The sequence below is a fragment of the Accipiter gentilis genome, chromosome 30 (assembly GCF_929443795.1).
Source record: "Accipiter gentilis chromosome 30, bAccGen1.1, whole genome shotgun sequence".
Taxonomy (NCBI): domain Eukaryota; kingdom Metazoa; phylum Chordata; class Aves; order Accipitriformes; family Accipitridae; genus Astur; species Astur gentilis.
In genome coordinates, this window is record NC_064909.1 from 16,047,503 (window position 1) to 16,069,329 (window position 21,827).

The following is a 21,827-nucleotide window of genomic DNA, read 5'->3' on the forward strand; positions in this document are numbered from 1 at the left end:
TGCAATGACTAGTTCTTTACATGTGGACATAGATCCATGTCCCAGTATGTGAAAAACACCAGAAGAGAAATGGCTGTTTTCCAGGCAACCATAATACAGAAGCAATGAAGGGCAGGATGCTTTGGGCCATGATGTCCTGGGAACACTTCTCACCAGGCCTGTAAATGAAACCTGTATATCCTAGAGGTCTAGCTACCACACCTGTGACACCATGGGTGTCCACCACAAAGAAGTGCATGAGTCACAGGAGCTCAGTAGGACAAATCACTGCAGGGAGCTCCTTGGCTACACTTTTTAGCAGAGCCTGAGAGCAGCAGCTGTGTCAGTGCTGGTGATCTCATTGCATGCTGAGGGGATGTGGACTTCAGCTATGACAGACTGCATCACCCTCAACTGCTTGACAGGCTTAAGCCTGCAGGTCTGCTACTGGGAAACTTCATGGGCTCTCTGTGGGGGGGAAGGTGGCTCTTAAGACCACGTAGTGGTGTCCTGGAAGATAGCCAGCACAGAGCTCTGTTTCTCAGGATTATACAGCATTCCTTGGAGGAAAGCTTGCTACCCATTTGCAAAGCCCTGCTGCTGGCTACACGAGGCTGACTGCTGCTACCGCTAACACTGGCACGCTGGTGCTTCTGCATGCTCTCTGTCCATCAGGGAAGGGATTGTCACATTAAGTCTTTCCAACAGCAACGAGGCAGTGAATTTAATTCAGAGTTGAATTCAGACAAATAAAAAGCTTCAGAACCTGGTCTTGGCCCCTGAATCATTCCTTTAAACCCAGTTTCCTTGTTCCTGCTCCTTGAAACATGGATGCAGTAACAGGAACAGCTATTGCCTTGAAATTCAGGGATATAAGGTGGCCCTCATGGATTGCTAAGCTTTGATACCACAGTATTCTGCCATGTTGGCACTGTATAGACTAGCTAATGCTCTTGACGTCTAATGGGAGACAGACTTGTGATGTTCCCAGTGAGAGGAATTTCCTATTTTTAGAAATGCTGCTGGTTCTCATGGGATGGGCAGGCTGGGAAAGCCTGCCACATCTTATGCATCTTTACTTTTCCCCTCAAATTTATGAGAGAAAGCTGCTTTACTATCTACTTCCTTCCCTGACTTTGTATCACAGGTACCCCAGTTTGAGGGTCTTAAAAACCTACTATTGGCAAACAACAGGGGTAAGAAGAGCTTCCCTGTTCCCAGCAGTTAAGAAACTTCAAAGTGTCTCTTGGGAAACCTCTGTAAGACTTCTTCAGGTCTTGCTTCATTCCCAAGTGAAATCTGAGCAGGCTGGGAAGGTATAGAAGGGCAGGAGCATTTTGTTGTGTCAGCAGTTTTTAGCACTGTCTTGTTTTCTGCCTAGAAACCACATTATTGTTCTATCTGCCTCCAAAACCAACTTGCTAATGAGGACAGCTGGCTCGTAAGCTTGGTGGCAAAGGCACCAGCCTCACCTCTTTTTCCTACTCCTCTTCCATGGGAGCTGGGAGGTGAGCCCTCCCTTTCAAACACCAGCTTCCTTGAGATAAGCTCAAACCAATGCCTGGCAGCAGCCCTTCCTAAACATAAGCACCTCAGCACTCTTGACTCTTTCTACTCCATGGGCTGGATCCCCTGCAGACAGAAATCGCTGGAGTTCTGTCAGCTTCAACAAAGCTATGTTGATCTAAACCAGATGAGGATCTTGTAGCTATTGAAAGGCCACCTGACATGGCCCACATGACCAGTTTCAGGCTGTCCTGGACATAAACAGCAATGCAGTGAAATCCCACCTACCCTGTACTTCTAACTGTTGTGATTAGGTCAGCTGACAACCAGGTTGTGACAGCCTCCTCGTCTGGCTGGAGGTGTAGCAGAGCAAATTCCTGGGATGGTAGGATGAGCAGGAGATGGCTGTGCTCCATCTAGAGTTCTCACCTCCCAGCAAAAGGGTGGAGTGACCACACACTGTAGTCACAGGGCCAATGCACAAGCACTTAATTGCACTAAGGGCAGAAAAGTCCAGGAAAAACCTGCCCCACATGCTGAGACAGGCCTCCAGTTCTACAAATAGGTATAGTGTGCAAAAGCTTAGAGAACTGGGACTCCCCTTTAGCATTCTCTGCTTATAAGGAACATTCCCTCAGCTGTTCCCAGATGTTTGGAGAGGCGTTACTGGCTTGGGTCAAAGTGCACCAGTGACTTTTATAAACAGTGCCAGTACATTTTGCAGGAGGATATTTTTAGTACTGGAAATAGCTGCAAAATAGGAAAATCTTGCAATATATGTCAGGATTTGAATTGGTGAGGAGATTCAGGAAAGGGGCTATGGAATCTTTTTTGGGACTTGAAATAGGTCCATTTTGACTGGAATACTATTTATTTATTTATTTTTTACAAAAATATTTCCTCCTAAGCAAGCTTTCTTCACAGTGATAGGTCCACAAGAGAACGGGTTGCTTTCAGTGGCATTTTTTGACTGAAAAGTGTTTACACCATGTTTATCTCCACTTTTAAACACTTTCTGCTGAAAGGAGGAATGCCTGCACAGCATGTTCTTCAACCTTCTGATGAAGGCTTATGCATCTTGTTACCTTTTGTAGACTGCCTGGAAGGAATTTATGATTCCTTAGCAGTGCAGAGACCCACGCTGAAAAAGCTTAATGTGAGTTTTCAACTAACTCTAGCTGTCCTTTATAGCTTTATTGATGCTTCTTTAGCTAAGGTCCCCATGGTGCAAGATCCCAGTAAAATAGAGACCTAGCTCTGTGCAAGGTGGCTGCTCAATTAAAAGAGAAAAGGAAGTTTCCAAGAACAATTTCAATGCAAGGAGCATTATAAAAGTGGGAAAGGCATGAGTCATCAGAAATCTTACAGGACAGAACACCAAAATATGGGAAAGGCCTCAGCACTTTGGGTAGAGCCTGTGCTGCTGAAACTTAATTGTGCATTGTTAATAGGCAGTGTGAATGAGAACTGATCTTCTCAAACCTGAATGCTGCAATTACTACTCTTGGCTTTCTGGCAATGAAATGATGCATAGCTACCAGCTTTGTCTAAGGAACCTGCAAGAAATGCAAGCTATTGCCACCATTTCCTTACAGAGCAAGAAAGTGACCACAGATGTTAGGCTTAAAGTATCAAGATGTTGCCCACTTCAGAGGGTCAGCCTGAGACACTTAGAAGTTCACTAAGAGACTCTGTGCTATTCATCAAATCCATTTAGCATCCCCAGGATTTCCAGACTCCCCACTGCAATGAAGAACCTGGGTGCCAATGGCTCTTAAGCCCAATCCAGTCCTGCATTAGATTTAGGAAGCCTGGACAGTGCAAGCAAACTGCTAGGTCAGCTCAAAAGAAACCAGGTTGATTGCCATGGGAGCCTTGCCTATTGCTCATCAATAAGTCACTGAAAGCAAGCGTTTCTGCAAAGCAGATAAGTATAGATTGACTCTTTCTGATGGAAATCTGTTCCACTGGGAAATACTGGACTGTGACACAGGTACTGCTGACCTTGTCAGCAACCTTCCCTGAAAGCATTTCAATTCTCTATAGCAGATTGCAAATCAAGTCCAAAGGGACATTGGTAAAGTCATGCTGTATCTCTGAGAGGCTCCTACTAGTGTCTCTGTCTACAGCTTGTACAGCTTGAGGCAAAACTCATATAGAGTCCCTTTGGTTTTCACTACTGTTGTTTGGAAGAAAAGTGAACTTGAGACTTACCTCTGCTAATTCTCTGTTTTTCTCCAGAAAGGATTCCTGGTGTATCAATGACGCTGATGCTCTCTAACACTGGATTAGGTAGCTGGGCACAAACAAACCTGTGTGAAAATACATGTGTTTAAAATAAAAGCAAAAGGTATTTATGCTGTGCTAAACATCACAGGCAGCATGGGACAAGCCAGGCTTTGATCTCACTTACAAGTCTTCAGTTGGAGCTTGGAGCTACTGTTGATTTAAAGAAATGAGAAAGAAGCCAGAACCAAGCACTTTAACTATTTTGCTGCTTCTGGAACATGAGTCTCAGTCATGACCTATGACAGGGTTTTTACGTGGCCCCCAAATTGTGAATTATTAATGAAAATGTGGAAATCCAAATGTTTTCATTTGCTGTTTAGATTTTAGCAAGAAGTGGTATTTGTTTTTCTTCACTTAAGCGTTCCCCTGCAGAGTCCTGAACTCAAGTGAACTGAAGTAACTCGTTTAAAAAAAAAGAATTAAAAATCAGCAATGTTGAGTATTTTTGTTCTCTTCAAATCTGGTCTTAGACAAAGCGTGCTATTCTTGTGACATGGAAATCCTAAAGCATAGGCAGCATGAGATCTCAAGGGGTGACTTAGTCTATCCTCCTGCCTCAAGGCAGGATCAATCAGATGTTTGTCTAAAGTGTTCTTCAAATCCATAACAATGCAGATGCACCAACATTTGCTGAAAGTCTACTCCATTACTTACCCTTACAGCAAAACCTCTTTTTCTTAATGTCTAATCTAAATCTCCCATGCTACAATGCCTTCCAGTCTCAAACACAGTAGATGTGGAAAATTATTTATTTTTCCCCTCTTGTCCCAACGTATACTGTTGTCATCCTGTGTCCCCCCAGTCTTTCCTCGAAAGAAAACAGGTTGGGTTCCCCCCGCCTCCAATCTCTTTCTGTTCTCTCTAGCTGCCTTTCCAGCTAATTTCTAAATCCCTGAAGACCCTTGCAGCTTTCCTTTGGGTCCTCTCAAACTACTCCACATATTTCTTCAGGCATGATGCCCCAAGCTGACGTGGTAATCCGGCTGTGAGCTTGCCAGTGGTGAACAGAGTGGATGGATTGCTCCTTACCTCTTACATATGACAGTCCTGTTTATATATCTCAGCAAGATGTTTGCTTTTGTAATAGCAGTATGACACTGTGGACTTACATTCAGTTTGTAATTCACTCTTCCCCTCTCTGCAGCTCCATTTCTGTGTAATTGCTCTTTAGCTAGTTGTTCCCCATCTTGTAGCTATGCAAATCACTGCCTAAGAAGAGTAACTTGTGCTTCTTGTTAGTGGGTTGCAGCTCATCTATTTCAGTTGCTGGTAACAGCAAAGGACAGTAAAAGCCTATCCACTTACAGGGCTCCCAGGAGCATTTCAGGGATAGCCTTTTTGTGATGGCATTCCAGGAGCTATAAATATGTGTGTGTATCTGTATGTAAGCATATTAATAGGGTGGTGTGACTTCCAGGCATAAAAAACATGTTACTGTGGGAGGAAGCAGAACCACATAAAGGATGGGGGATGGCACAAGGGCCACTAGATGCAGTCAAGGCAGACAGAGCCTTGAAGTGCTCTGAGTGGCTGGTTCTGCTGAAGTCCCCACAGCTATGAGCTCCTCCAGGCTATGCTACAACCCCACCCCAATTTTTCTACTTGCATGACTCCAAGAAGATTCTGACAAGAGTGAATCCTCATGGGTTAGATGAGTGTCTTCTCTCCTAAGCTGTCCGCTATTTCAGACCACATATTACAGCCTCTCTCCCTCACATCTGCAGCTTGGCAGGTTGCAACAGGGAGCATTTCTGAATGTGTAACACCTCATGTGGAAGCGGGAGACTGGCTTGATTCTCCTGTTGAGTGCCAGGCAAAGCAGCAGAAAACAAAAGGCTCAGGAGGTCATGTTAGTCCCCTGTCCTGCCAGCCCATGTTTGCTTGCCACTGTTACAGCCCTGAGCATTCCTTATGGTCTAATTTTAAATGGCTCAGGCAAGGGGATTTTCCACCAGTTTCTCTAGGTAAAGTACTCCACAGGAGATTTCAGATACAAGGTCAGAGGCCAGCATGAGTGAGTGCATTCTGGTTCTGTTGGCAAGGTTGTTAAGGCTGCTGCCTTCCTGCTGTCCTAGCAGAACTGCAGAATCTCAGGGAGCATGACCTAATTCTGCGTGGGCCATATGAAGGAAAGAATGTGCTGCCAATCTAGACTTCCACTACCTCTACAGGTAGAGCATGGAGGTGAAGGAGGAATCTGTTATCTGTGATGTCTCCCACTGTTTACACCACAAAAGCAGGGCCGATTCCACCTTAGCTTCCCAAGACAGACTTTGGGGGTGGGAAGAATCTTGCAACCAAGCCAATGTGATATGAAAGTAATGGCTGAGATTCCTGATTTTGCTCCAGGCCCTTGGTGCCAAAAAAGTCCTCCTGATAACAAAGTGCAACCTGCAATTTCTCTGCTGGGATCCCTCCAGAGCTGGGGTACTGCCAGCAGAGTTGGAGTGAGGAAAACAAGCCCTTCTCTCAGTACCCAGGCACCACCTGGGGCAAGGAGAGGCAGACAAGAGACAGGGTACTGCAGAGCTGCTACCCTCTTTTCAGCCCTGGGCAGCTTGTCAGCCCTATGCCTGCCCTTAGCAGAATGCCGTTCCTTAGCCAGGAAGGTATGGGCAGGCACTCCATCTCCTGAGAATGAAGGGAGGGAGGAGACAGGCTCTGAGCAGCACAATTAGTTGCTGCCTCCCAGCCAAGTCCCGACTACCACTCTTCCCTTGCTTCCTGGAAGGCAGCAGATCCCAGTTTCTGCTGGGAAGGGATTACCAGCTGAGGCTGGATGCTCACTCCTTCTGGTCCTCCACTTAGCTCCTCTGGAGCAGCAGGCTCTGCACCCCAGATGACACAGTGCCATGGGCTGCCACCTCTCAGCCAAGACCAGCATGGTCTATGTGAATGCTGCTGCCTTGTGCTGCTCTGTTCCTTTCCACTGGTGCCCATAGCCAGTTGTTACCTTTAACCACTCACAGGTAAAGCAGACTTGCCCAGGGTCACTCTCTTATCTCAGCTTAGAGGGGTGGCTCCTGGAGATTACCTCCCTTCTCCAAATTTGCTACTCACAGCCTCCTAGCTGAGGTCAGTGCCTTGGCATACACACAGCAGCAGCAAGATATGTGCAAGGCAGAGACGGCTCTGCATTGTCTCTTGCCAAGAAGCCAGGCCCACAACAGGGGTAAGTGTGGGTGGCTTGATCCAGTCCAGTGGATGCACCCTGACTTATATCTGCTAAATTTCTGGCCCTCTGAGTCAATTCTTGCATGTGCTTAATTTCCTAATTAGCTGTGATGCTCACACTGCTGAGCTAGTCCCTCTTAGCATGTCTTCCTCTGCTAGTTAAGAAATTGTTACCTCCTTTTTTAATCTGTCAGCAGAAAAGGGGTTAATTGGCTGTTTTGGCTACTCCCTGCATTGCTAGCAGGACTGCACTTCTGCTGCTGCTGAGTCACTGCTGTGCCCCTCTGTCCTCCTGTCCTCACAGGCACACACTTGACTCCCTCCTCACAGGAGAAGGAAGAGGAGCAGAAGAGTAAGAAGAGCACTGCATGATACAGTGATCTAGGCTAACGGACACAGAGATCCCTTGCTGTATTAGGAGCAAATTGCATTCAGGACACATCAATCAGTCCTGTGCAGGAGCTTTTTTGCCCTCCATGCGTGGCCGCCTTACTCCTGAAGTTGCTTCTCCTCTGCAGTGAACTGTCTGCTAGCTGTGGCTGTTCTTGGCTATCAGCAGAGCTGCTCTGAATATGTTCTCTTCATCTGCTATCTCCACACTCCAGGCAGGAGGCCTGTTATTTTCTTAGGGCAAATAATCTTTCTCCCCTGGTGTAGGGAATGGGCAGTCACCTGACATAACTGTTGGCCAGGTGCAGATGTTCTGGGCCCTATAAAATATTGAAAACATCTCAGAGTCTCTCTGGTGCAGGACCATGTTGATGTATTTGAATGATGAGCCTGTGTAGTGATCAGATACTGCTTCCAGAGGCTCTGGGAGGTTCTCTGCATAGTAGCGATTCCAGCTAGGTTCCTCTTCTTTCATCAAGCTTCTCCCCATGTTTCTCCACAGGCCCCTTCCCTGTCTCACTGCAGCTTACACCAGCACTCCTGTGGTCAGTGCTGGTAGGAGATGATGTACTCTCTAGGTAGACACTCTCTAAGCTCAGAAGTTAGAAAACAAGCCAAAGCCCAGCTTTCCTGGTTGTTTGGCTGAGCAGCTGCCATGTTTGCTACGTCTCCCACGCTGTGTTAGCAGGGAAGGCGCCAATGATGGGTGTAGTCGGTCAGTTTGTTCCCATCTGCCTGCTGTAGCACAGTTTGTGCTCATCTAGGATATGGGTGTGTGCTGCTGGCTTCCTGCAAGGCCTAGATCCAACTCGGTACGGTTGGGCTAGGTCTAGGGGATGGAAAGGTTACATTCCTCATGTCACAGAGCCACTGTCCAAATCCCCTGCTACAGTTTTTTTATGGAAAGATATTAGAGCTGTCATCAATTTGCACCTGAGGTTATATGTATAGGGCATTAGAATGGAGAGAGCCTGGTTTTGTTACAAGGGGGACATTCAAGCAATGTTTAAAAATGCAAGAAAGCAGAGATGCGCATATGGTGCCAGTTCCACTTCTCTACTAACTCTAGTGGCTACGTCTGGTTGGACTATTTAATTTCAGTGAACTGAACTGATGGCAGAATGGAAGAAGTTAGGAATATAAAAGCAAGGGAGAGCAAAGTGTAATAAAGAGTTTTACCTCTAGACTCCTACAGGATGAGCTTGACAGGCTGTGCTGTGTTTTTTGTTTTGTTTGTTCAAGTAAAATGAAGGTTTGTCCCACTTGAATTTGTTAATCTGCCCTTCACCGAGTGACTGATGTGCACCCGGTAGGACTGGAATGGCTTTACATCAGCCATGTGGATGGGGGAAAAAAGGAAGAACAGTGTAATGCCTTATCCCTTTAAATTGCTAGCTATGCTACTCATTAGGTTCTAGCTTTATTCTTCAGAGCACCTAAGATCTTGAGTACTGACCTGTTCAAAAAGGCATTGCCAAAGGCGTTGAGTTTCCTGAACGGTTTTTTGGGATCCACCACCAATGCATTTCCAGGAACGATTCCTTCCACATCTCCTTGCATAACTGCTATAAAGGAGTCAGTTGTAGGTTCTGGTCCAATCCTCATCCCTGGGAAATCCTGCTCCAGCAGGTACCTGTAGACAAAAAAACCCAGGGTGTAGGCATGAGACATGAGCTGCCTAAGTCCTAAATGAGTTGTACTGAAGATTGCAGTGTAATTATGAAGCTCAAGAGCATGGGTCCTTCTGAGGCTATTTTTAGCACTGTCACTGAATCGTTCGATAAACGTCATGGTAGCTTTTCTACTCAGGATCTCCATGTTTAAAGCTTTCTTATTTCAGGTGGATTAAGAAATTGAGATGATTATAGCTGCTGGGAAGAGATTGTCATCATGTTTGATCATTTTGTGTATTTTAATCCTCAAGACATTTGGAACAGACTTAGCATGGCAAAGTAAAAACAGCAGTTCACTGCAATCACAGAGTTAATCCTGAAACCTTACCGGCCTTTGGTGCCAATATCAATTACTTCACCGCTGCTCATTTCAGCAGACTCATCCAACTAATGTGCTTAGCCCCCAGTCCAAATCAGTTGCCCAAATGCCAGCTTCTCCCGTACTCGACAGTTGAAGTCTCAAGTGTCCCTTCTTGTGTGCTTCTGCAACACAGCTACAGGTCTGCATGACAAACTGCTCAAGCATATTGAGCATTAAGCATGTGGGTGGCAGAGTATATCCCAATATTTGTTATCAAGCTAAATAGCACAGTAAGCACAGCATCCCTTATTTCCTAAGCCTCTGGCAGCCTCTTTGAAGCTACAGTTTGGTAAATTTCAGAGAAAGATAGTCACCCATGTGGCTGTAGGACTTTGAATAGGATCCTGGCAGCACACCCTGACTTATCATGCCAAATTCAGGGTGGGTCAATGGTGTGCATGGGACAGTTCCCTTTGGCTCATGAAGGAGCCAAATGCCATCACTGAGGTCAGGTTTGTGTTTGTGGGTGGAGAAAACATCCCACCGCCTGGTCCTGTGCTGAAAACTAAGACCATTGCATCCATGTGGCTTGCATAAAGGGAGCTAGAACTGGTCTAACCCTCAGTACAGGATGGTGTCATACCACCTGACCTGGTGATAAGCTCTGGATTGTTACATGAGGAACATAATGACCACCAGGTTATGGAAGTTAGTATTATACTGTGTTGCTTGTTGACGGCAGATAGCTGGCACTTCCTCTTCTGGTGCTGTGACCTAATCTTTAGTAGGTAGAAAGACATATATAGAATTGTTGTGAAGTTAAAACTACATTCAGGGGATAGGGAAAAAGGAAACAGGAGAAGGGCTGAGGATTTTTCATGGTTGAGACCAGTGTGTTTAACAACCAGCTTCGGTCCACTCAGGTGAATCTCATCAGAGAGGGCAAGTTTTCTATGTAAGAGACTACAGGACCACTTGCATGAAGGCTTATGATAACTTTTCAGGGGTTTCTGCTTTCACTATCATTTTAACAGAGGTAATCACTGTTTGGGGAACAGCAAAAAATTGTGCTTGTTCAGCAGGGCTATTTATTGACACCATGTCAGCAAACGCATCTTCAGTTCCCAATGGGTAAGGCCAAATCAACTGGATCCAGAGGTAAAACAAGCAAATGTACACCCAAGACATACTGCAAATCACTGCTACTTATCTGGCTTGGTACATATTAATGAAGAGAATAGCTACAGCAAGAATAACTCCAGCAACGATATCCATAATTCCCTTAGGATCTGACCACCTCCTTTATTGGTATTTTATCATGTATTTTCTTCTATCTTTCATCCAAAGTGACTTCCAAGTCCCGTGCTCACCAGAATGGCCCCAGAAGTGACCTCTCTTAATGGGAGCAACTCAGATGGAACAGCAGCTGTTTAGCAATTTCCAAAAAATTGAAATAATCCAGGAAGGATTCCAGGAAGGAAAAGCCCTCTGACCTCCTACAGTAGGGTGGATACATCCTATCTACCTAAAGCCTATGCAGGGGTTCCTTGAACTTTCCCATAAAAGTGGGTCATTACTTAACAAAAGCAGACCCCAGCTAAAGCTGGTGTGTGACACCTCCCTGGCTGGAGATCACAATACACCTTCCCAGCAGCTACAGTAACTTCTCTCTAGCTTGAAGCTGCTGAGAGCAAGGAGGAGCTACTTTTCTCTCACCAAAGGCTCTGTACACTGTCCTCTGAATGTTCTAGAAAGCACTTGGCTGGACTCTGGAAACTAAGCTCAGGCCTCCTGGATGACAATTCAAAAATGTTAGCCCCATGGACATTGCTGCAATGCTAGTCACTGCTATTGGCTTTCCCGTGCTCCTGCTCTGTACTTTGCTTTTCATCTGACATAGTAAATTTAAGAGTGATATATGGATGGGCATTCACTGAATCGATAGAAATGAATCTTTGAGTTATCCACTTGCAAATACTAGAGAGAGAAAAGAAACAGGTAGTGATAATTGTCAAATGCAACAAGTGCTTTTGAGAAACACCCGTTATCCCCAATACCACGTCACAGCCTTGCCACAACAATAAACTGCTTGTATTTCTACAGGTTTGAGATGCACATGTAGTACAATAGCTTTTGAGCAACAGGAGAATAAAAAAGCCTGGGGGTTTTGTCATTTATAGACAAAGCTTCTGAGAAAGTCTAAGCAAAAGTCCTGCATATTATAGCAATACTCCTCTTCAGCCAGGCTGCTCGAAAGAATTTTATCACAGCTCCACTCAGCTAATGTTTCAAAGCATTTCTGTGTTTATTTCTTGTATAAGACTTAAAAAAAAATTGCAACAAAAGCACTCTCATATAGAACTAGCTACAAGCCAATGTTAATTGATTTAATGTGCAACAAGTGGTATGAAAGCAGAGATGAAGATTTGCACTGTCTAGTATCATAGCATCTATTTGAAGCAAGGCTTCTGTGGGAGATTCAGGTACATTGTGCAGCAGGGTGACTGCAGCACAAGAATCTCATTGTACACAGGACAAATACAAGGGGATTTATTGACACTGTCTGACAGGGGAAAGCAATTCTGCTAGGCAGTGCCACAGGCTGCTTCTGCTAGCAGAAACGAGCTACAGAACACATGCAATTGTCACATTTGTGGGGATTTCTGGGAGAGAAAAGTAAATAATAAGTGTGAAAAACACTGACCAACAGTGAGCAGTTTCCCCTGCCAGTGCAGCATGCCTTACTCTGAGCTGCTGAACACTTTCAAGGGCCTGGGGGAGTGACCTCCAGCCAGGCTGGGGAAGCCTGCAAAGCATGCCAGGCAAGAGGTGAATGGTTGGGGGTGTTTTTTAATGACAATCTGCTTTTTGGAGACGTGTCTGGAGTTGGTATGTGGCTGGGAACATCATGCTGTTTGCCCCATTTCAGGCCTGTCCCTGCTCCTGCTGAGGGTGGAGGAGGTGAGGGACAAGGGCAGGAAAGCTGCATTAGTGTCAGCCTGGCTTGGGTCACCCTTTCCCAGGCAGGTTTGGAGCAGCATAGGAGCCAGGCGAGGAGATCCCAGGCTCTCCAGGCAGGAGTTCTGCAGGATGTGGGGGAAGGGGCTGTTTGCCTGTGATGAGTCATGCAGGAGCCACGCAGGATGCTGCTGTGTGTGGCAGCAGAGGTGATGCAAAGCGGGAAAGGGAAGAAGGGCAGAGCAGAAGGAAATGGTGACAACTGCTTGGTGCAGGCAGAGATGAAAGGTTCAGGGCCACACGCCAGGTCACACCAGAGCTATGCATGCAGCCTGTAACAAACAGTCTGGAGAGGCCAGGACGTGTAAATGATTAGCTGTAGGAGGAAAGGGTGGCAACACCAGAAAAGCAAGCCATGTTGACAGTTAGTAGGGCTCTGGCAGGCTTGTTTATTTTATTAGCAGGATGGCTGGACAGAAGCCAGGATTATTTTTAGAAAAGACCACTGAATCTAAGTTAATTAGGAGAGTAATGTTCTGTCCTGCACTCCCACCCTCTTACAGGAAACATAAAAAGCAATAACATTATAAAGGCAGGCTCCAGCGACATCCTGCTGTGGCTGTCAGATATTCCCAGGTAGAGGTGTTGCCTTGCCCTCACCATTACAGCCTTTCAGACCCCAGCCCTGCAGAAAAGCCTCATCCAAATGTATGCTGAGGAGATAAATGGGAGTGCAGAAGAGGATACAGCAGGAACCAGGAATGAAAAAGCTGCAGTTAGCAACGCTACATCTTTCACATAGCAAAATAAGGCTCAGCTCCCTGGGTCCCTGAAAGGAGGGGAGAAAACAGCCTGGTTCCACTGAAAACAAGCCAGTGCTCTGGTCTTGCTTCACTGGCTTTGACCCACACAAATCACCTCCCTCCTCCCCACCTCAGCCTCTAGGAATGTTTCTCACTGCTGACCTTGACTGCCTTCTTTCCACCATCAGCTCCTGACAAGAGAACAGCCTCACAGCAAAATGCTGCAGCTGAGGTGCTTCAGAGCCTTGCATTTCTTCCTTCTTACACCTCAGATTCCCCAAGAACAAGGGAAGATGTTTAGGAGATAAGCCTACCTCAGGTAGGTGACTAAAGTCCTTTGTCCTTTTCTTTTTAAATGGTATACTGGGATCCAGGTGAACTGGGGCTGAGTTCATTCCACATGAGTGTTTAGTGACACTATCATCTCCCTAAATTGCATGGCAGTACAAGCGGGGTGCAATATTAGAGTGGAATGTATACATAAGGATAACACCACTTATCCCCCATCCTGAAGAGATTATGGAAGAGATGTCCACAGTGTTTCTTGCTTCATTCTACTGCCAAGACATAATGGTTGTCTTGTCTCCCACTTCCTCCCCCAGTCCCCTTTAACTCCTCCCTGCTCTCAGTTTTAGCTCCCACTCGCCTTCCCACAATAACTCTGGATGCTAATCTGGTGCTTATCCCAGCTCTCTAGTGACCAGTGCCTGCAAGCTCCCCCTGGAAGCCTATTCTGAGCACCACTGTTTTCTGGCACCCCCTGCCTTTGGCTGGGAACATACTAGAGTAACAGACCCTCACACTCCTACTACTAGAGTCCCTGGGGGTTCTCCAAGAGTTCTCAACTTTCACTTCTTATGCCTTCCTGGAAGGCCTTCTCCGGTCCATTTTGCACTCCTGTAAAGCAGAAGCTCCTGGTCACTTCTGTTTGATCATAGTCTCCGAGTAGGCTCATCCCAGCCGTGCTCACAGAGAAGGCTGGGAGAAGAGGACACAAGCATTAATGAAATGCAGTGGTCAAAGAGTGGCTTAGATCAGCTTGCTGACAGCAGAGCAACAGTGCTGCTGCAATCTCACAAGTGAAGACTCAACCTTCCTCTTTTGTCTGGAACATGCTTTAGGCACCTGAACTTGCAAAAGGAGCTCAGGCTTATTAGAAGAACGACTTCACTGAACAGAGACAGGCAAATGCAGGAAGTCTCTGCTAACAACAGCATGCAGGTGAGACTGCAGGGAAACACTGATGCTGGCAATCCAGAAGAGATACTCTAGTTACACAGCCAGCAACATCAGGAATGGATGTTCAGCAACCTCCTTGTGTTCAGGGGAAGTTCTGCTCTGAGTGTCAGTAACCCAGCAGACAGAAAAAGCCTTTCAAATAGGTTTGGTACCAAGTCGCAGAACAAAGATCTGGAGTAGAATGAGACTGCTATGCTACCCAAGCTAGCCTTTCTAGTTTTCACAAGAGTAACTCCCTTTACAACCATGTGCCAAATGCTTCTTAGGGTCATTCATGCCCCTTCACCATCTGCCCGACCTGCTTACATGAGAAAAGCCTTTTTCTTCTTAAACTTTGTTTGCCAGGTGCATGACAAGGTAGCAGAAATGCATTCTGTTCTTGGCTCCCAGCCAGGGCACTGAGTAGCTGGAATATTACAGCACACACACAAAAAACCCCTGCACTTCTCAAGGTCACTCAAGAGGTACAGTCAATTTGATTCACACCTCTCTACTCTCCACAGCTCCCTCCTCCACCAAGAAATACTGGTAGAACAAAGGGCTGGCTGCTTGTGGATTGCATCCAGACTTACACTGGGGTAATTCCACAGATTTCAACACAGCCACACCAGAAAAAGGCTGGAATTTAATGCTAAGCTTATGAATCACATAGGAAACACAGACAGCACAGCTTCAGCTACGATCCCAAGAGAAATGTTGCTGCAAGTTGAACTAGCAGTGTGGCTGAACAGAGATCCCTGCAACCAAGTCCAGCTGGAAAAGTTTAACCCTCTGTCTGACAGTTTCACATCAAACCTGCTCCTGGCAGCTGCCCTTCCTTTAGAGTTAGGAATAAGCTTGGTGCTCCCAGCATCTCAGCAGAGCTGGACAGTTAAAACAGGGCTTACTTTTAGAGCCCTGAAGATCTTGGTCTTCTCTTGTGCACAGCCCTCCCCCCCAGCACACATGTTTCTCAGACTAGACTCTGAGCATTGCCTCTGGGCACAGCGCAAGGAAAGAAAGATGCAAGTGTGAGACAGACCATTACAAACCCAAGTACCCACTTTAAGGTTCCCTAAGCCATAGGTTGCCCCACCACCCAAACGCTCCATTAGGCTGAAAAGAATGGTTGTTAGACGGACTACCCTGAAAGCAGCAGTCATGGGGATACCCTGCGTGAGGCTTCCCACAGCCTTTGCACTTTGAACAGACAAGAGGGCCCCGAGTGACTCACGTCTCCACACTAATCCACACTAATGCCCTGCCTGCACTCCTCAGCCCTGCTCCGGGCTACGTTTTGCCACGTCGGTGTTTCGTGGGACATCTCGCACCACCCTGTCCTTGCAAAGGAACGCTCTCTGAGTTTGAGTGCTGGTGGCTTTTCAATTGAAAGCTGTTGATGGGCACCAGGGGCACGGAGCAGGGGGAACAGAAGAGGGATCCAGGCATAGCACAGGTAGCAGAGACCTCTTCTGCCCCACCACGGCCCACGGGCACCGAGGATGCCGGCACGCCCGGGAGGGAGGCAGGCAGCCGGCTTTTACCTGATGAAGGTGGTCTTCCCAGTGGAGTACTGCCCCACGAGGAGCACCATCGGCTTGTTGTCGAAGTCGGCATCCTCCAGAGCCGGCGAGTGGAACTCGTGGAACTTGTAGTGCTCTTCCAGTGGGAGCAGCTTGGTTTTGTAGAGCTTTTTCAGGCCCTCGCTAACCGTCTGAAACACCTCGGGGTCCTTCCTCCGGCGGTCGTCGGTGCCCAGCCAGCTGAACATCTTGGGGCCGCCTGAAGCCAGCTCCGCAGCGACCACCGGGGCTGGGGCGAGGGGCGGCGGGCAGGAGAAGCGCCGCTGGCTGGCTGGCTGGCTGCCGGCGTGGGCTAGCCCCGCATGCCCCCTCAGGCCGGCGGGGCCCGGGGGATGGCCTGGCAGGCCTCGCTCCCCTCCAGCGCCCACCCGCGAGGGCCGCCTCCCGTTACGCGACCCGCGCCGGCGGTTTCAGTCAGCAAACGGTCCCCGCGGGAGGCTGCGAAAGGCCGCTTCTCCTCGCAGCCTCGGCCGAGCGGCGCCGGTGGAAGACACCTCCCTTCACGCCGCCGGCTCCCGGCGTGGGCATGCCGCGGAGGCAGGGCGGGAGGGGCGGGCGGCGGCGGCGGCGGCAGCCCGCGGCGGGCGGTGTTTAAGGGCGGCCCTCCAGGAAATGGGCCGGCGGCGGAAGTCGGCGGCTCCTGGCAGGCGCCGCCCGTTCTTCCCGGCGGGTGAAGCCGCATCGGGCGGCGCCATATTGAGGCGGGGCGCGACGCCGAGGAAAAGCAGGGCGTGGGGGGGGGACGAGGACACAAGGCCCGCCCCGCTTTCGCGCCGGGACACGGCGCCCCCTAGGGGCCGCTGCGGGGTTTTGCGGCCCGGTCGCCATTTTATTCGCCCTGTCCCCTCGCTTTAAAATAAATTCCTCCATGCGCAAATTTGACGGGGGATCGGCTGTTTCTGAACGCTGCCCCCCCGAGCTGGGTCCTCAACGCTTCCCCAAGCCAATGACTCGGCTGCACTGCTGCTGCCCGCCACTTCCCGGGGGCTTGCAGAGACGAGGCTGGCTGTACCCAGAAGAGTTCACCGTTTAAGCAGATGAGACAGGCAAATTAGCCGCTGTCTCCACTCATTTATTCCTCCAGCAATTAGGGCTGACAGGGCAGCTGCCAAGCGAAGGCTGCAGTGCTCGGGCCGAAGCCTGCATGGGTTTTCCAGTGGCGGCCCGTGGCTCGGTGTGTCCCCAGAGCCAGCCATCAGCCATAATGCCCCGCTGCCGGGCTCTCCTCATCGCCACTGAGCAGCAGGGACAGAGCAGGGAATTTTTCCTAACGGGTCTCCAAGTGTTTTTTTCACTTGAGTTGATCCAGCGGGTCAGAGAAATGTGGCAAGAGGCAGTTTTGGAAGCGGTCCCGCCGTGGGGCAGGCTCCTGCCCTTTCCCAGCCGTTTGCGGACAGGAGGAACGCAGGCCTTGCGTAAGTGGAGGTGGCGGTGCATTAAAAGTGGTTGTTTTTCACAGGGTTGGGGGGACGACACCCGGAGATGTGCGTAGCCCTGTGTGCCTGGACAATGATCCAGGTCCCCTTCTACGCATCTGGCTGCAGGAGCAGCCATCTTCCTGGCTGTTCCTGTTGTGTGATCCCATCCACTTTTAAGCTCTGCGGCATGACCTGACTCGTGAGGTGTGAGCGATGACTTAAGGGACCGGTTTTCTTTTTCTGGAAGAAAATAGCAAGCTGACTGTATTTTCTGAAGATCAGGCTTCTCTGCTTTCCCGCCAATGCCTAAAGCTAGTCTGAAAGTGGAATTAATGTTTTGAAACTTCCTTAAGACTAATTTCCCTTGTTTCTTTAGTTTTTATAAATAGAGACTTTTGGCTTTAAGAATTTGATGACTCCTTCCCAGTGAAAACTCCTGAAAATGAAAGGCCCCGTAGAAGTCAACACGTTTTGGCAAGAATTCTTCATTTTGTAGGAAAAAATCACTTTCATCTTCTAGACAGTTCTTCCATTTAAGGGCTGCGCTTCTGCAATGCCGTTCTGGTATTTCTACAGCTATATATGGAGTGTCTTTGGTGCTTGCTTGTGATATTCTCAGAGCTGAGTAAAGGTCAGGCCAGGAAGCCTTTGATTGTAAATCTCCCCAGGCCACCTTGATGCCCTTCCTGAATGCAATGAATGGGGGAGGAAAGCAAGGTTTCTGTTGTGCAAGCTGTGGGAGCTAACTGCTACAGGTACAGCAGAGGCACGCTTGTCCCACGTTTACAAGAAGAGGATATGTATTAATCATTAAGTTGCACTAATCGTAAATGTGTATACCCAATGGCCAAATGGCAAAAAAAAATTGTTTCCTTGCCTTGTCTGAAGAGAATCTCTTTTCTTTGGATTCTTTATCACCGGGGTAAATCAAAACCAAACTCGACATGTTTTATAGACTTTCTTTAGGTCACTCACAAACATTGGATTATTTTATTTATTTTTCAGTCTCTTTTCTTAAACATTTCTCTCTGGAAGGCTGACTTTCTCAAGGACTCTCTTTACCTTGAAGTATAGAGCTTGTCAAAAACAAAAGGAAGTAAAATTAGGAAAGGAAGTTTAGAGTATAATTAGGTATTTCTTTTTGCCAGAATCCAAACTGAAAATTTTAATCTGTTTTCATTGTTTATTCCTTTTAATTTCTTAAACGGGGATGTTTTAATGGATGGTTTTCTGTTGAACAGAGTGGTCTCCTGGTGCAATCGTTAGGCCTTTTTTTAAAAAAAATAATTTACATTTTTAAAATTTTGAAACCAGAGAAAGAATAAAACCCATTACATCTTTTTTTTTTCCAAACAAAGGTTTTTAATTTAAAATGTCACTGCTGGAAGAAGGGCTGTTTGTCCTGAAAATTTCTGAGCCGTTCAAATGCAAAACCTCTCTCTTGAATGCCCTGCACAGAAACTACTGTACTGCAGTGCTCAGGACATACCCGTATCTGATACTGATGGGTGTCTTCTATTGCCATCTGCCTTTTTCTCTCAAGCCGTGACGAATTAAACTTTTAGCTCTGTAGTTATTCAGTCATGTCCCTGCTGTTGGTAACATGGCAGGCAGTCACTTAGCTGGATGCTTGCCTTGACTGGGAGAGACACACTTTGCCGGACAAGATTCACTTCCACTTTCCTGGAGGTGAATGGGGCTGGGCTAAGTCACATAGTATTTGCATTCAGAATGAAATCTAATTTGGGGGGCGCAAAACACAACATGGTACAACAGAAACACATTTCATGTGAAATCAAGTCACGGTGACGTGTGTATTTGCTTATCTCCTGCCTTAGGTTGGACAGGTTTACTTCCTAAGAAAGATCATCTGAGGATGGGGACTTTAGCAAGTCACCAAGTTTGAAAAGAGGTGGTGACTCAGTACCATAACACTTTGACAGTTTCAAGAAGCTTGTGGGAGTAGCTTAGTTCAGTAATATTAACTTCCTGCCATGAAGTTACTGTCACTGTTTGTTCATTACCAAGTAAGAAACCCAACTAGACAGTGTCAAAAGTTCAGGTAGTGATGGGTTCAATAGGGAATAGCTGGGTTTGTGGGAAAGGGATGAGGGGAGAGGAAGGCGCAGCAGGCCCTCAGAATTAAACCAAAACCACTGATTTGATAAGTAAGGGAAGGAGAGTTTCCTCTGGTTCAGCTAGATCAAACTTCTCAACTGCCTGCTGTTGTTGCCATGTGGCCTAGGAATAAAACCATCTCCAGCATAGTCTATCCCTTTCCTCACTTATTGCTTTGCCTTTACAACTCACAAAGCTGCTGCCTTCCTCTCCTGCCCTCACTGCTCCTTCATATTTCTCTGAAATATCTCCCATTATGTTTCTCCTACCATTGTTCTCAGGTGGCTTGGTATGCACATGCTTTCCTTTTCCCTACCCTCTCCATGCTGCTCTTACCCCCTCATTGCCTGGGGTGGAACAAGATGCTAATACCCAGAAGTGCCACCAGAAAATGGAGAATATGGGGTTGGATAATCTATATATATTGAATGGGAAGCGTGCTTGCCTCCAGAGAGTTCACTCCTTAAATTTGTATGGCAAAGAAAGCATGTTGTATTGCACACAGGAGACCTGACCTATGTGGTATCCGTAATAGTGCTGGAAAGAAAAATCCTCTGAGCCCTTTGCTATCCTTGCAGTGCAGAAGCTTGGAGGTTTCTCCTATAATTCTTGGATGGTTTTGACTGTCTCTGTCATAGGATGTATACTTCCCTGAAACTTACATAAATGTTCTTTTTAAAAATTGTTATGATTTAGTGATCGACAAAGTGGAGAGACTGTCATGGCTCCAACTGTTCTGAGAAAATGTGGGCTTTTTGAAGGTATTTCCTTTCTGAGCTTTTTCTTACCTGAAAGCAGAAGTCCTGTTAAAATGTATTAAGACACAGTTGAATGCCATCTTCCTGTTCTACCTTGTCAGTGATATATGGAGAGACGTGGAGTTTTGTGGTTTGAATAATCAAATGGCTAACTAAACAAGGAAGCTGCTATCCACTGAAGCGATGGGTGGGTCAAACAGTAGTCTGCATGATGGGCTGACTTGTTCTCTCATGTCTTCTGTGAAATGTTTTGCATTGGGCTTTTCAGAAATATTCTGGCATTACTCAATATACTTTTTTCCCCCGCCTCCTGCTTCTACCACAGTGCTTGATAGGTTAGGACTAGCTCTCAGGGTTACGTAGGCAAGACATATATATAAATGCACACACTCATTCACATAAATACACAGGTAGAGATAACATATATACTATTTATAAGCAGCAGGCATCACTGCCAGTGGAACAATTATCCTTCGCTGTAAGGATGCACCTGGACAAGGTAGGACATCAAACGCCAAGTGGTATGTAGAGGGATTTGGTGCTGGCATTCAGCAGTTGTCTGTGGCTAGCATAGGGTTAGGATTTTCCAGGGGTTTGAAAGGAGTATTAACTCTGTCACCGCACCACGGTGCTGAGATGAAGCTGTCCTCTAGGATCAAATGGGTGTATTAGTTACACGACGCTGCTGGCCACGCTCAATGCAGCAGCTGCTGCTGTACTTTTCTCTGGAAGTGTTGAAGGGAAAGGCAAAAAGTTCGTATCAGCAAACATGAGAAGAATGGGGGTGATGTAAAGCAACTAGATGAGCCGCGTCAGCTGCCCTGCATGTCGCAGCTCCAAAGCTTCTGCCTGCCAAATGGTTGGGAACACAGACTGGTGCTTTAGCTAACCCAGATTTTGTGTACTCTTGTTCTCTCAGTTTTGCTGTTTAGGGGTGATTTAGCTTAGCTGATACTTGGTCACAAAGTATTCTGCAGACATCAAAAGTTTCATCTGACTTTAATGGGAGTTGTGGGCAGTCAGAATCTCTGATGATTAGGATGATTATGAATAGGATGTTGTAACCTTAAGTGCTAAAGGACAGATCTTGAGTAAATGGCATTTTCATATTTCCACTGATTTCGACGTAGCTTGGACAATTTACACAGCAAAGAATATGTATTTTAAATTCTCAACCAGCTTCTTTAAAAGTGAATTGTTGCTCAAAGAGTTATTGTTTGAAGTTCTGAAAACCATCCAGGCATTTTTGATACAGACTTTTTTGTTAACATCTGTGGGAGGCACTGGGGCAGGTTCACTGCTCAGCCTTGAAAATCTCAGCACCAGAAGGTGTTCATCAATTTTCGGGCCAATAATCTATGCACAGGAGATTCAGGGCAAGGTCGTCCACCTGTCTGTACGTTCATTCATTTTGTAAGAAAACACAGTTCAATGCTTCTTTTCAGGATATTTCTATTTGCTAAAAAGCCCACAGGGAGAGTGGGAGTCAGCTTTGAGTTTTTATTTCTGAAATACACCACTATGTTTAATCAAAGACTTGAGGTTGTACCTGCAAGTGCTGTTTTCATACTGTGTGTTTAGAGACTACTAAAGATTAACAAAGCCTAATACAGTCACATTTCCAATTTGACTAATGACTACTGATTTCTGTAGCTAATG

The 21,827-nt window shown here is 46.8% G+C and overlaps 1 protein-coding gene across 1 annotated transcript in view; it reads right to left on the bottom strand.

Moving 5' to 3' along the window:
• The window catches only part of EHD3 (EH domain containing 3), a 30,543-nt gene extending 14,004 nt beyond the window's left edge, over positions 1 to 16,539 (bottom strand). Inside the window, exons 1-3 of the mRNA XM_049834017.1 lie at positions 15,836 to 16,539; positions 8,795 to 8,971; positions 3,700 to 3,797 (exon numbers count right to left, since the gene is read on the bottom strand). Of these exons, the coding sequence (XP_049689974.1) occupies positions 3,700 to 3,797; positions 8,795 to 8,971; positions 15,836 to 16,062 (502 nt within the window). The 5' untranslated portion in view covers positions 16,063 to 16,539. The remainder of the gene's footprint in view (positions 1 to 3,699; positions 3,798 to 8,794; positions 8,972 to 15,835) is intronic.
• Between the last annotated feature and the right edge of the window lie 5,288 nt (positions 16,540 to 21,827).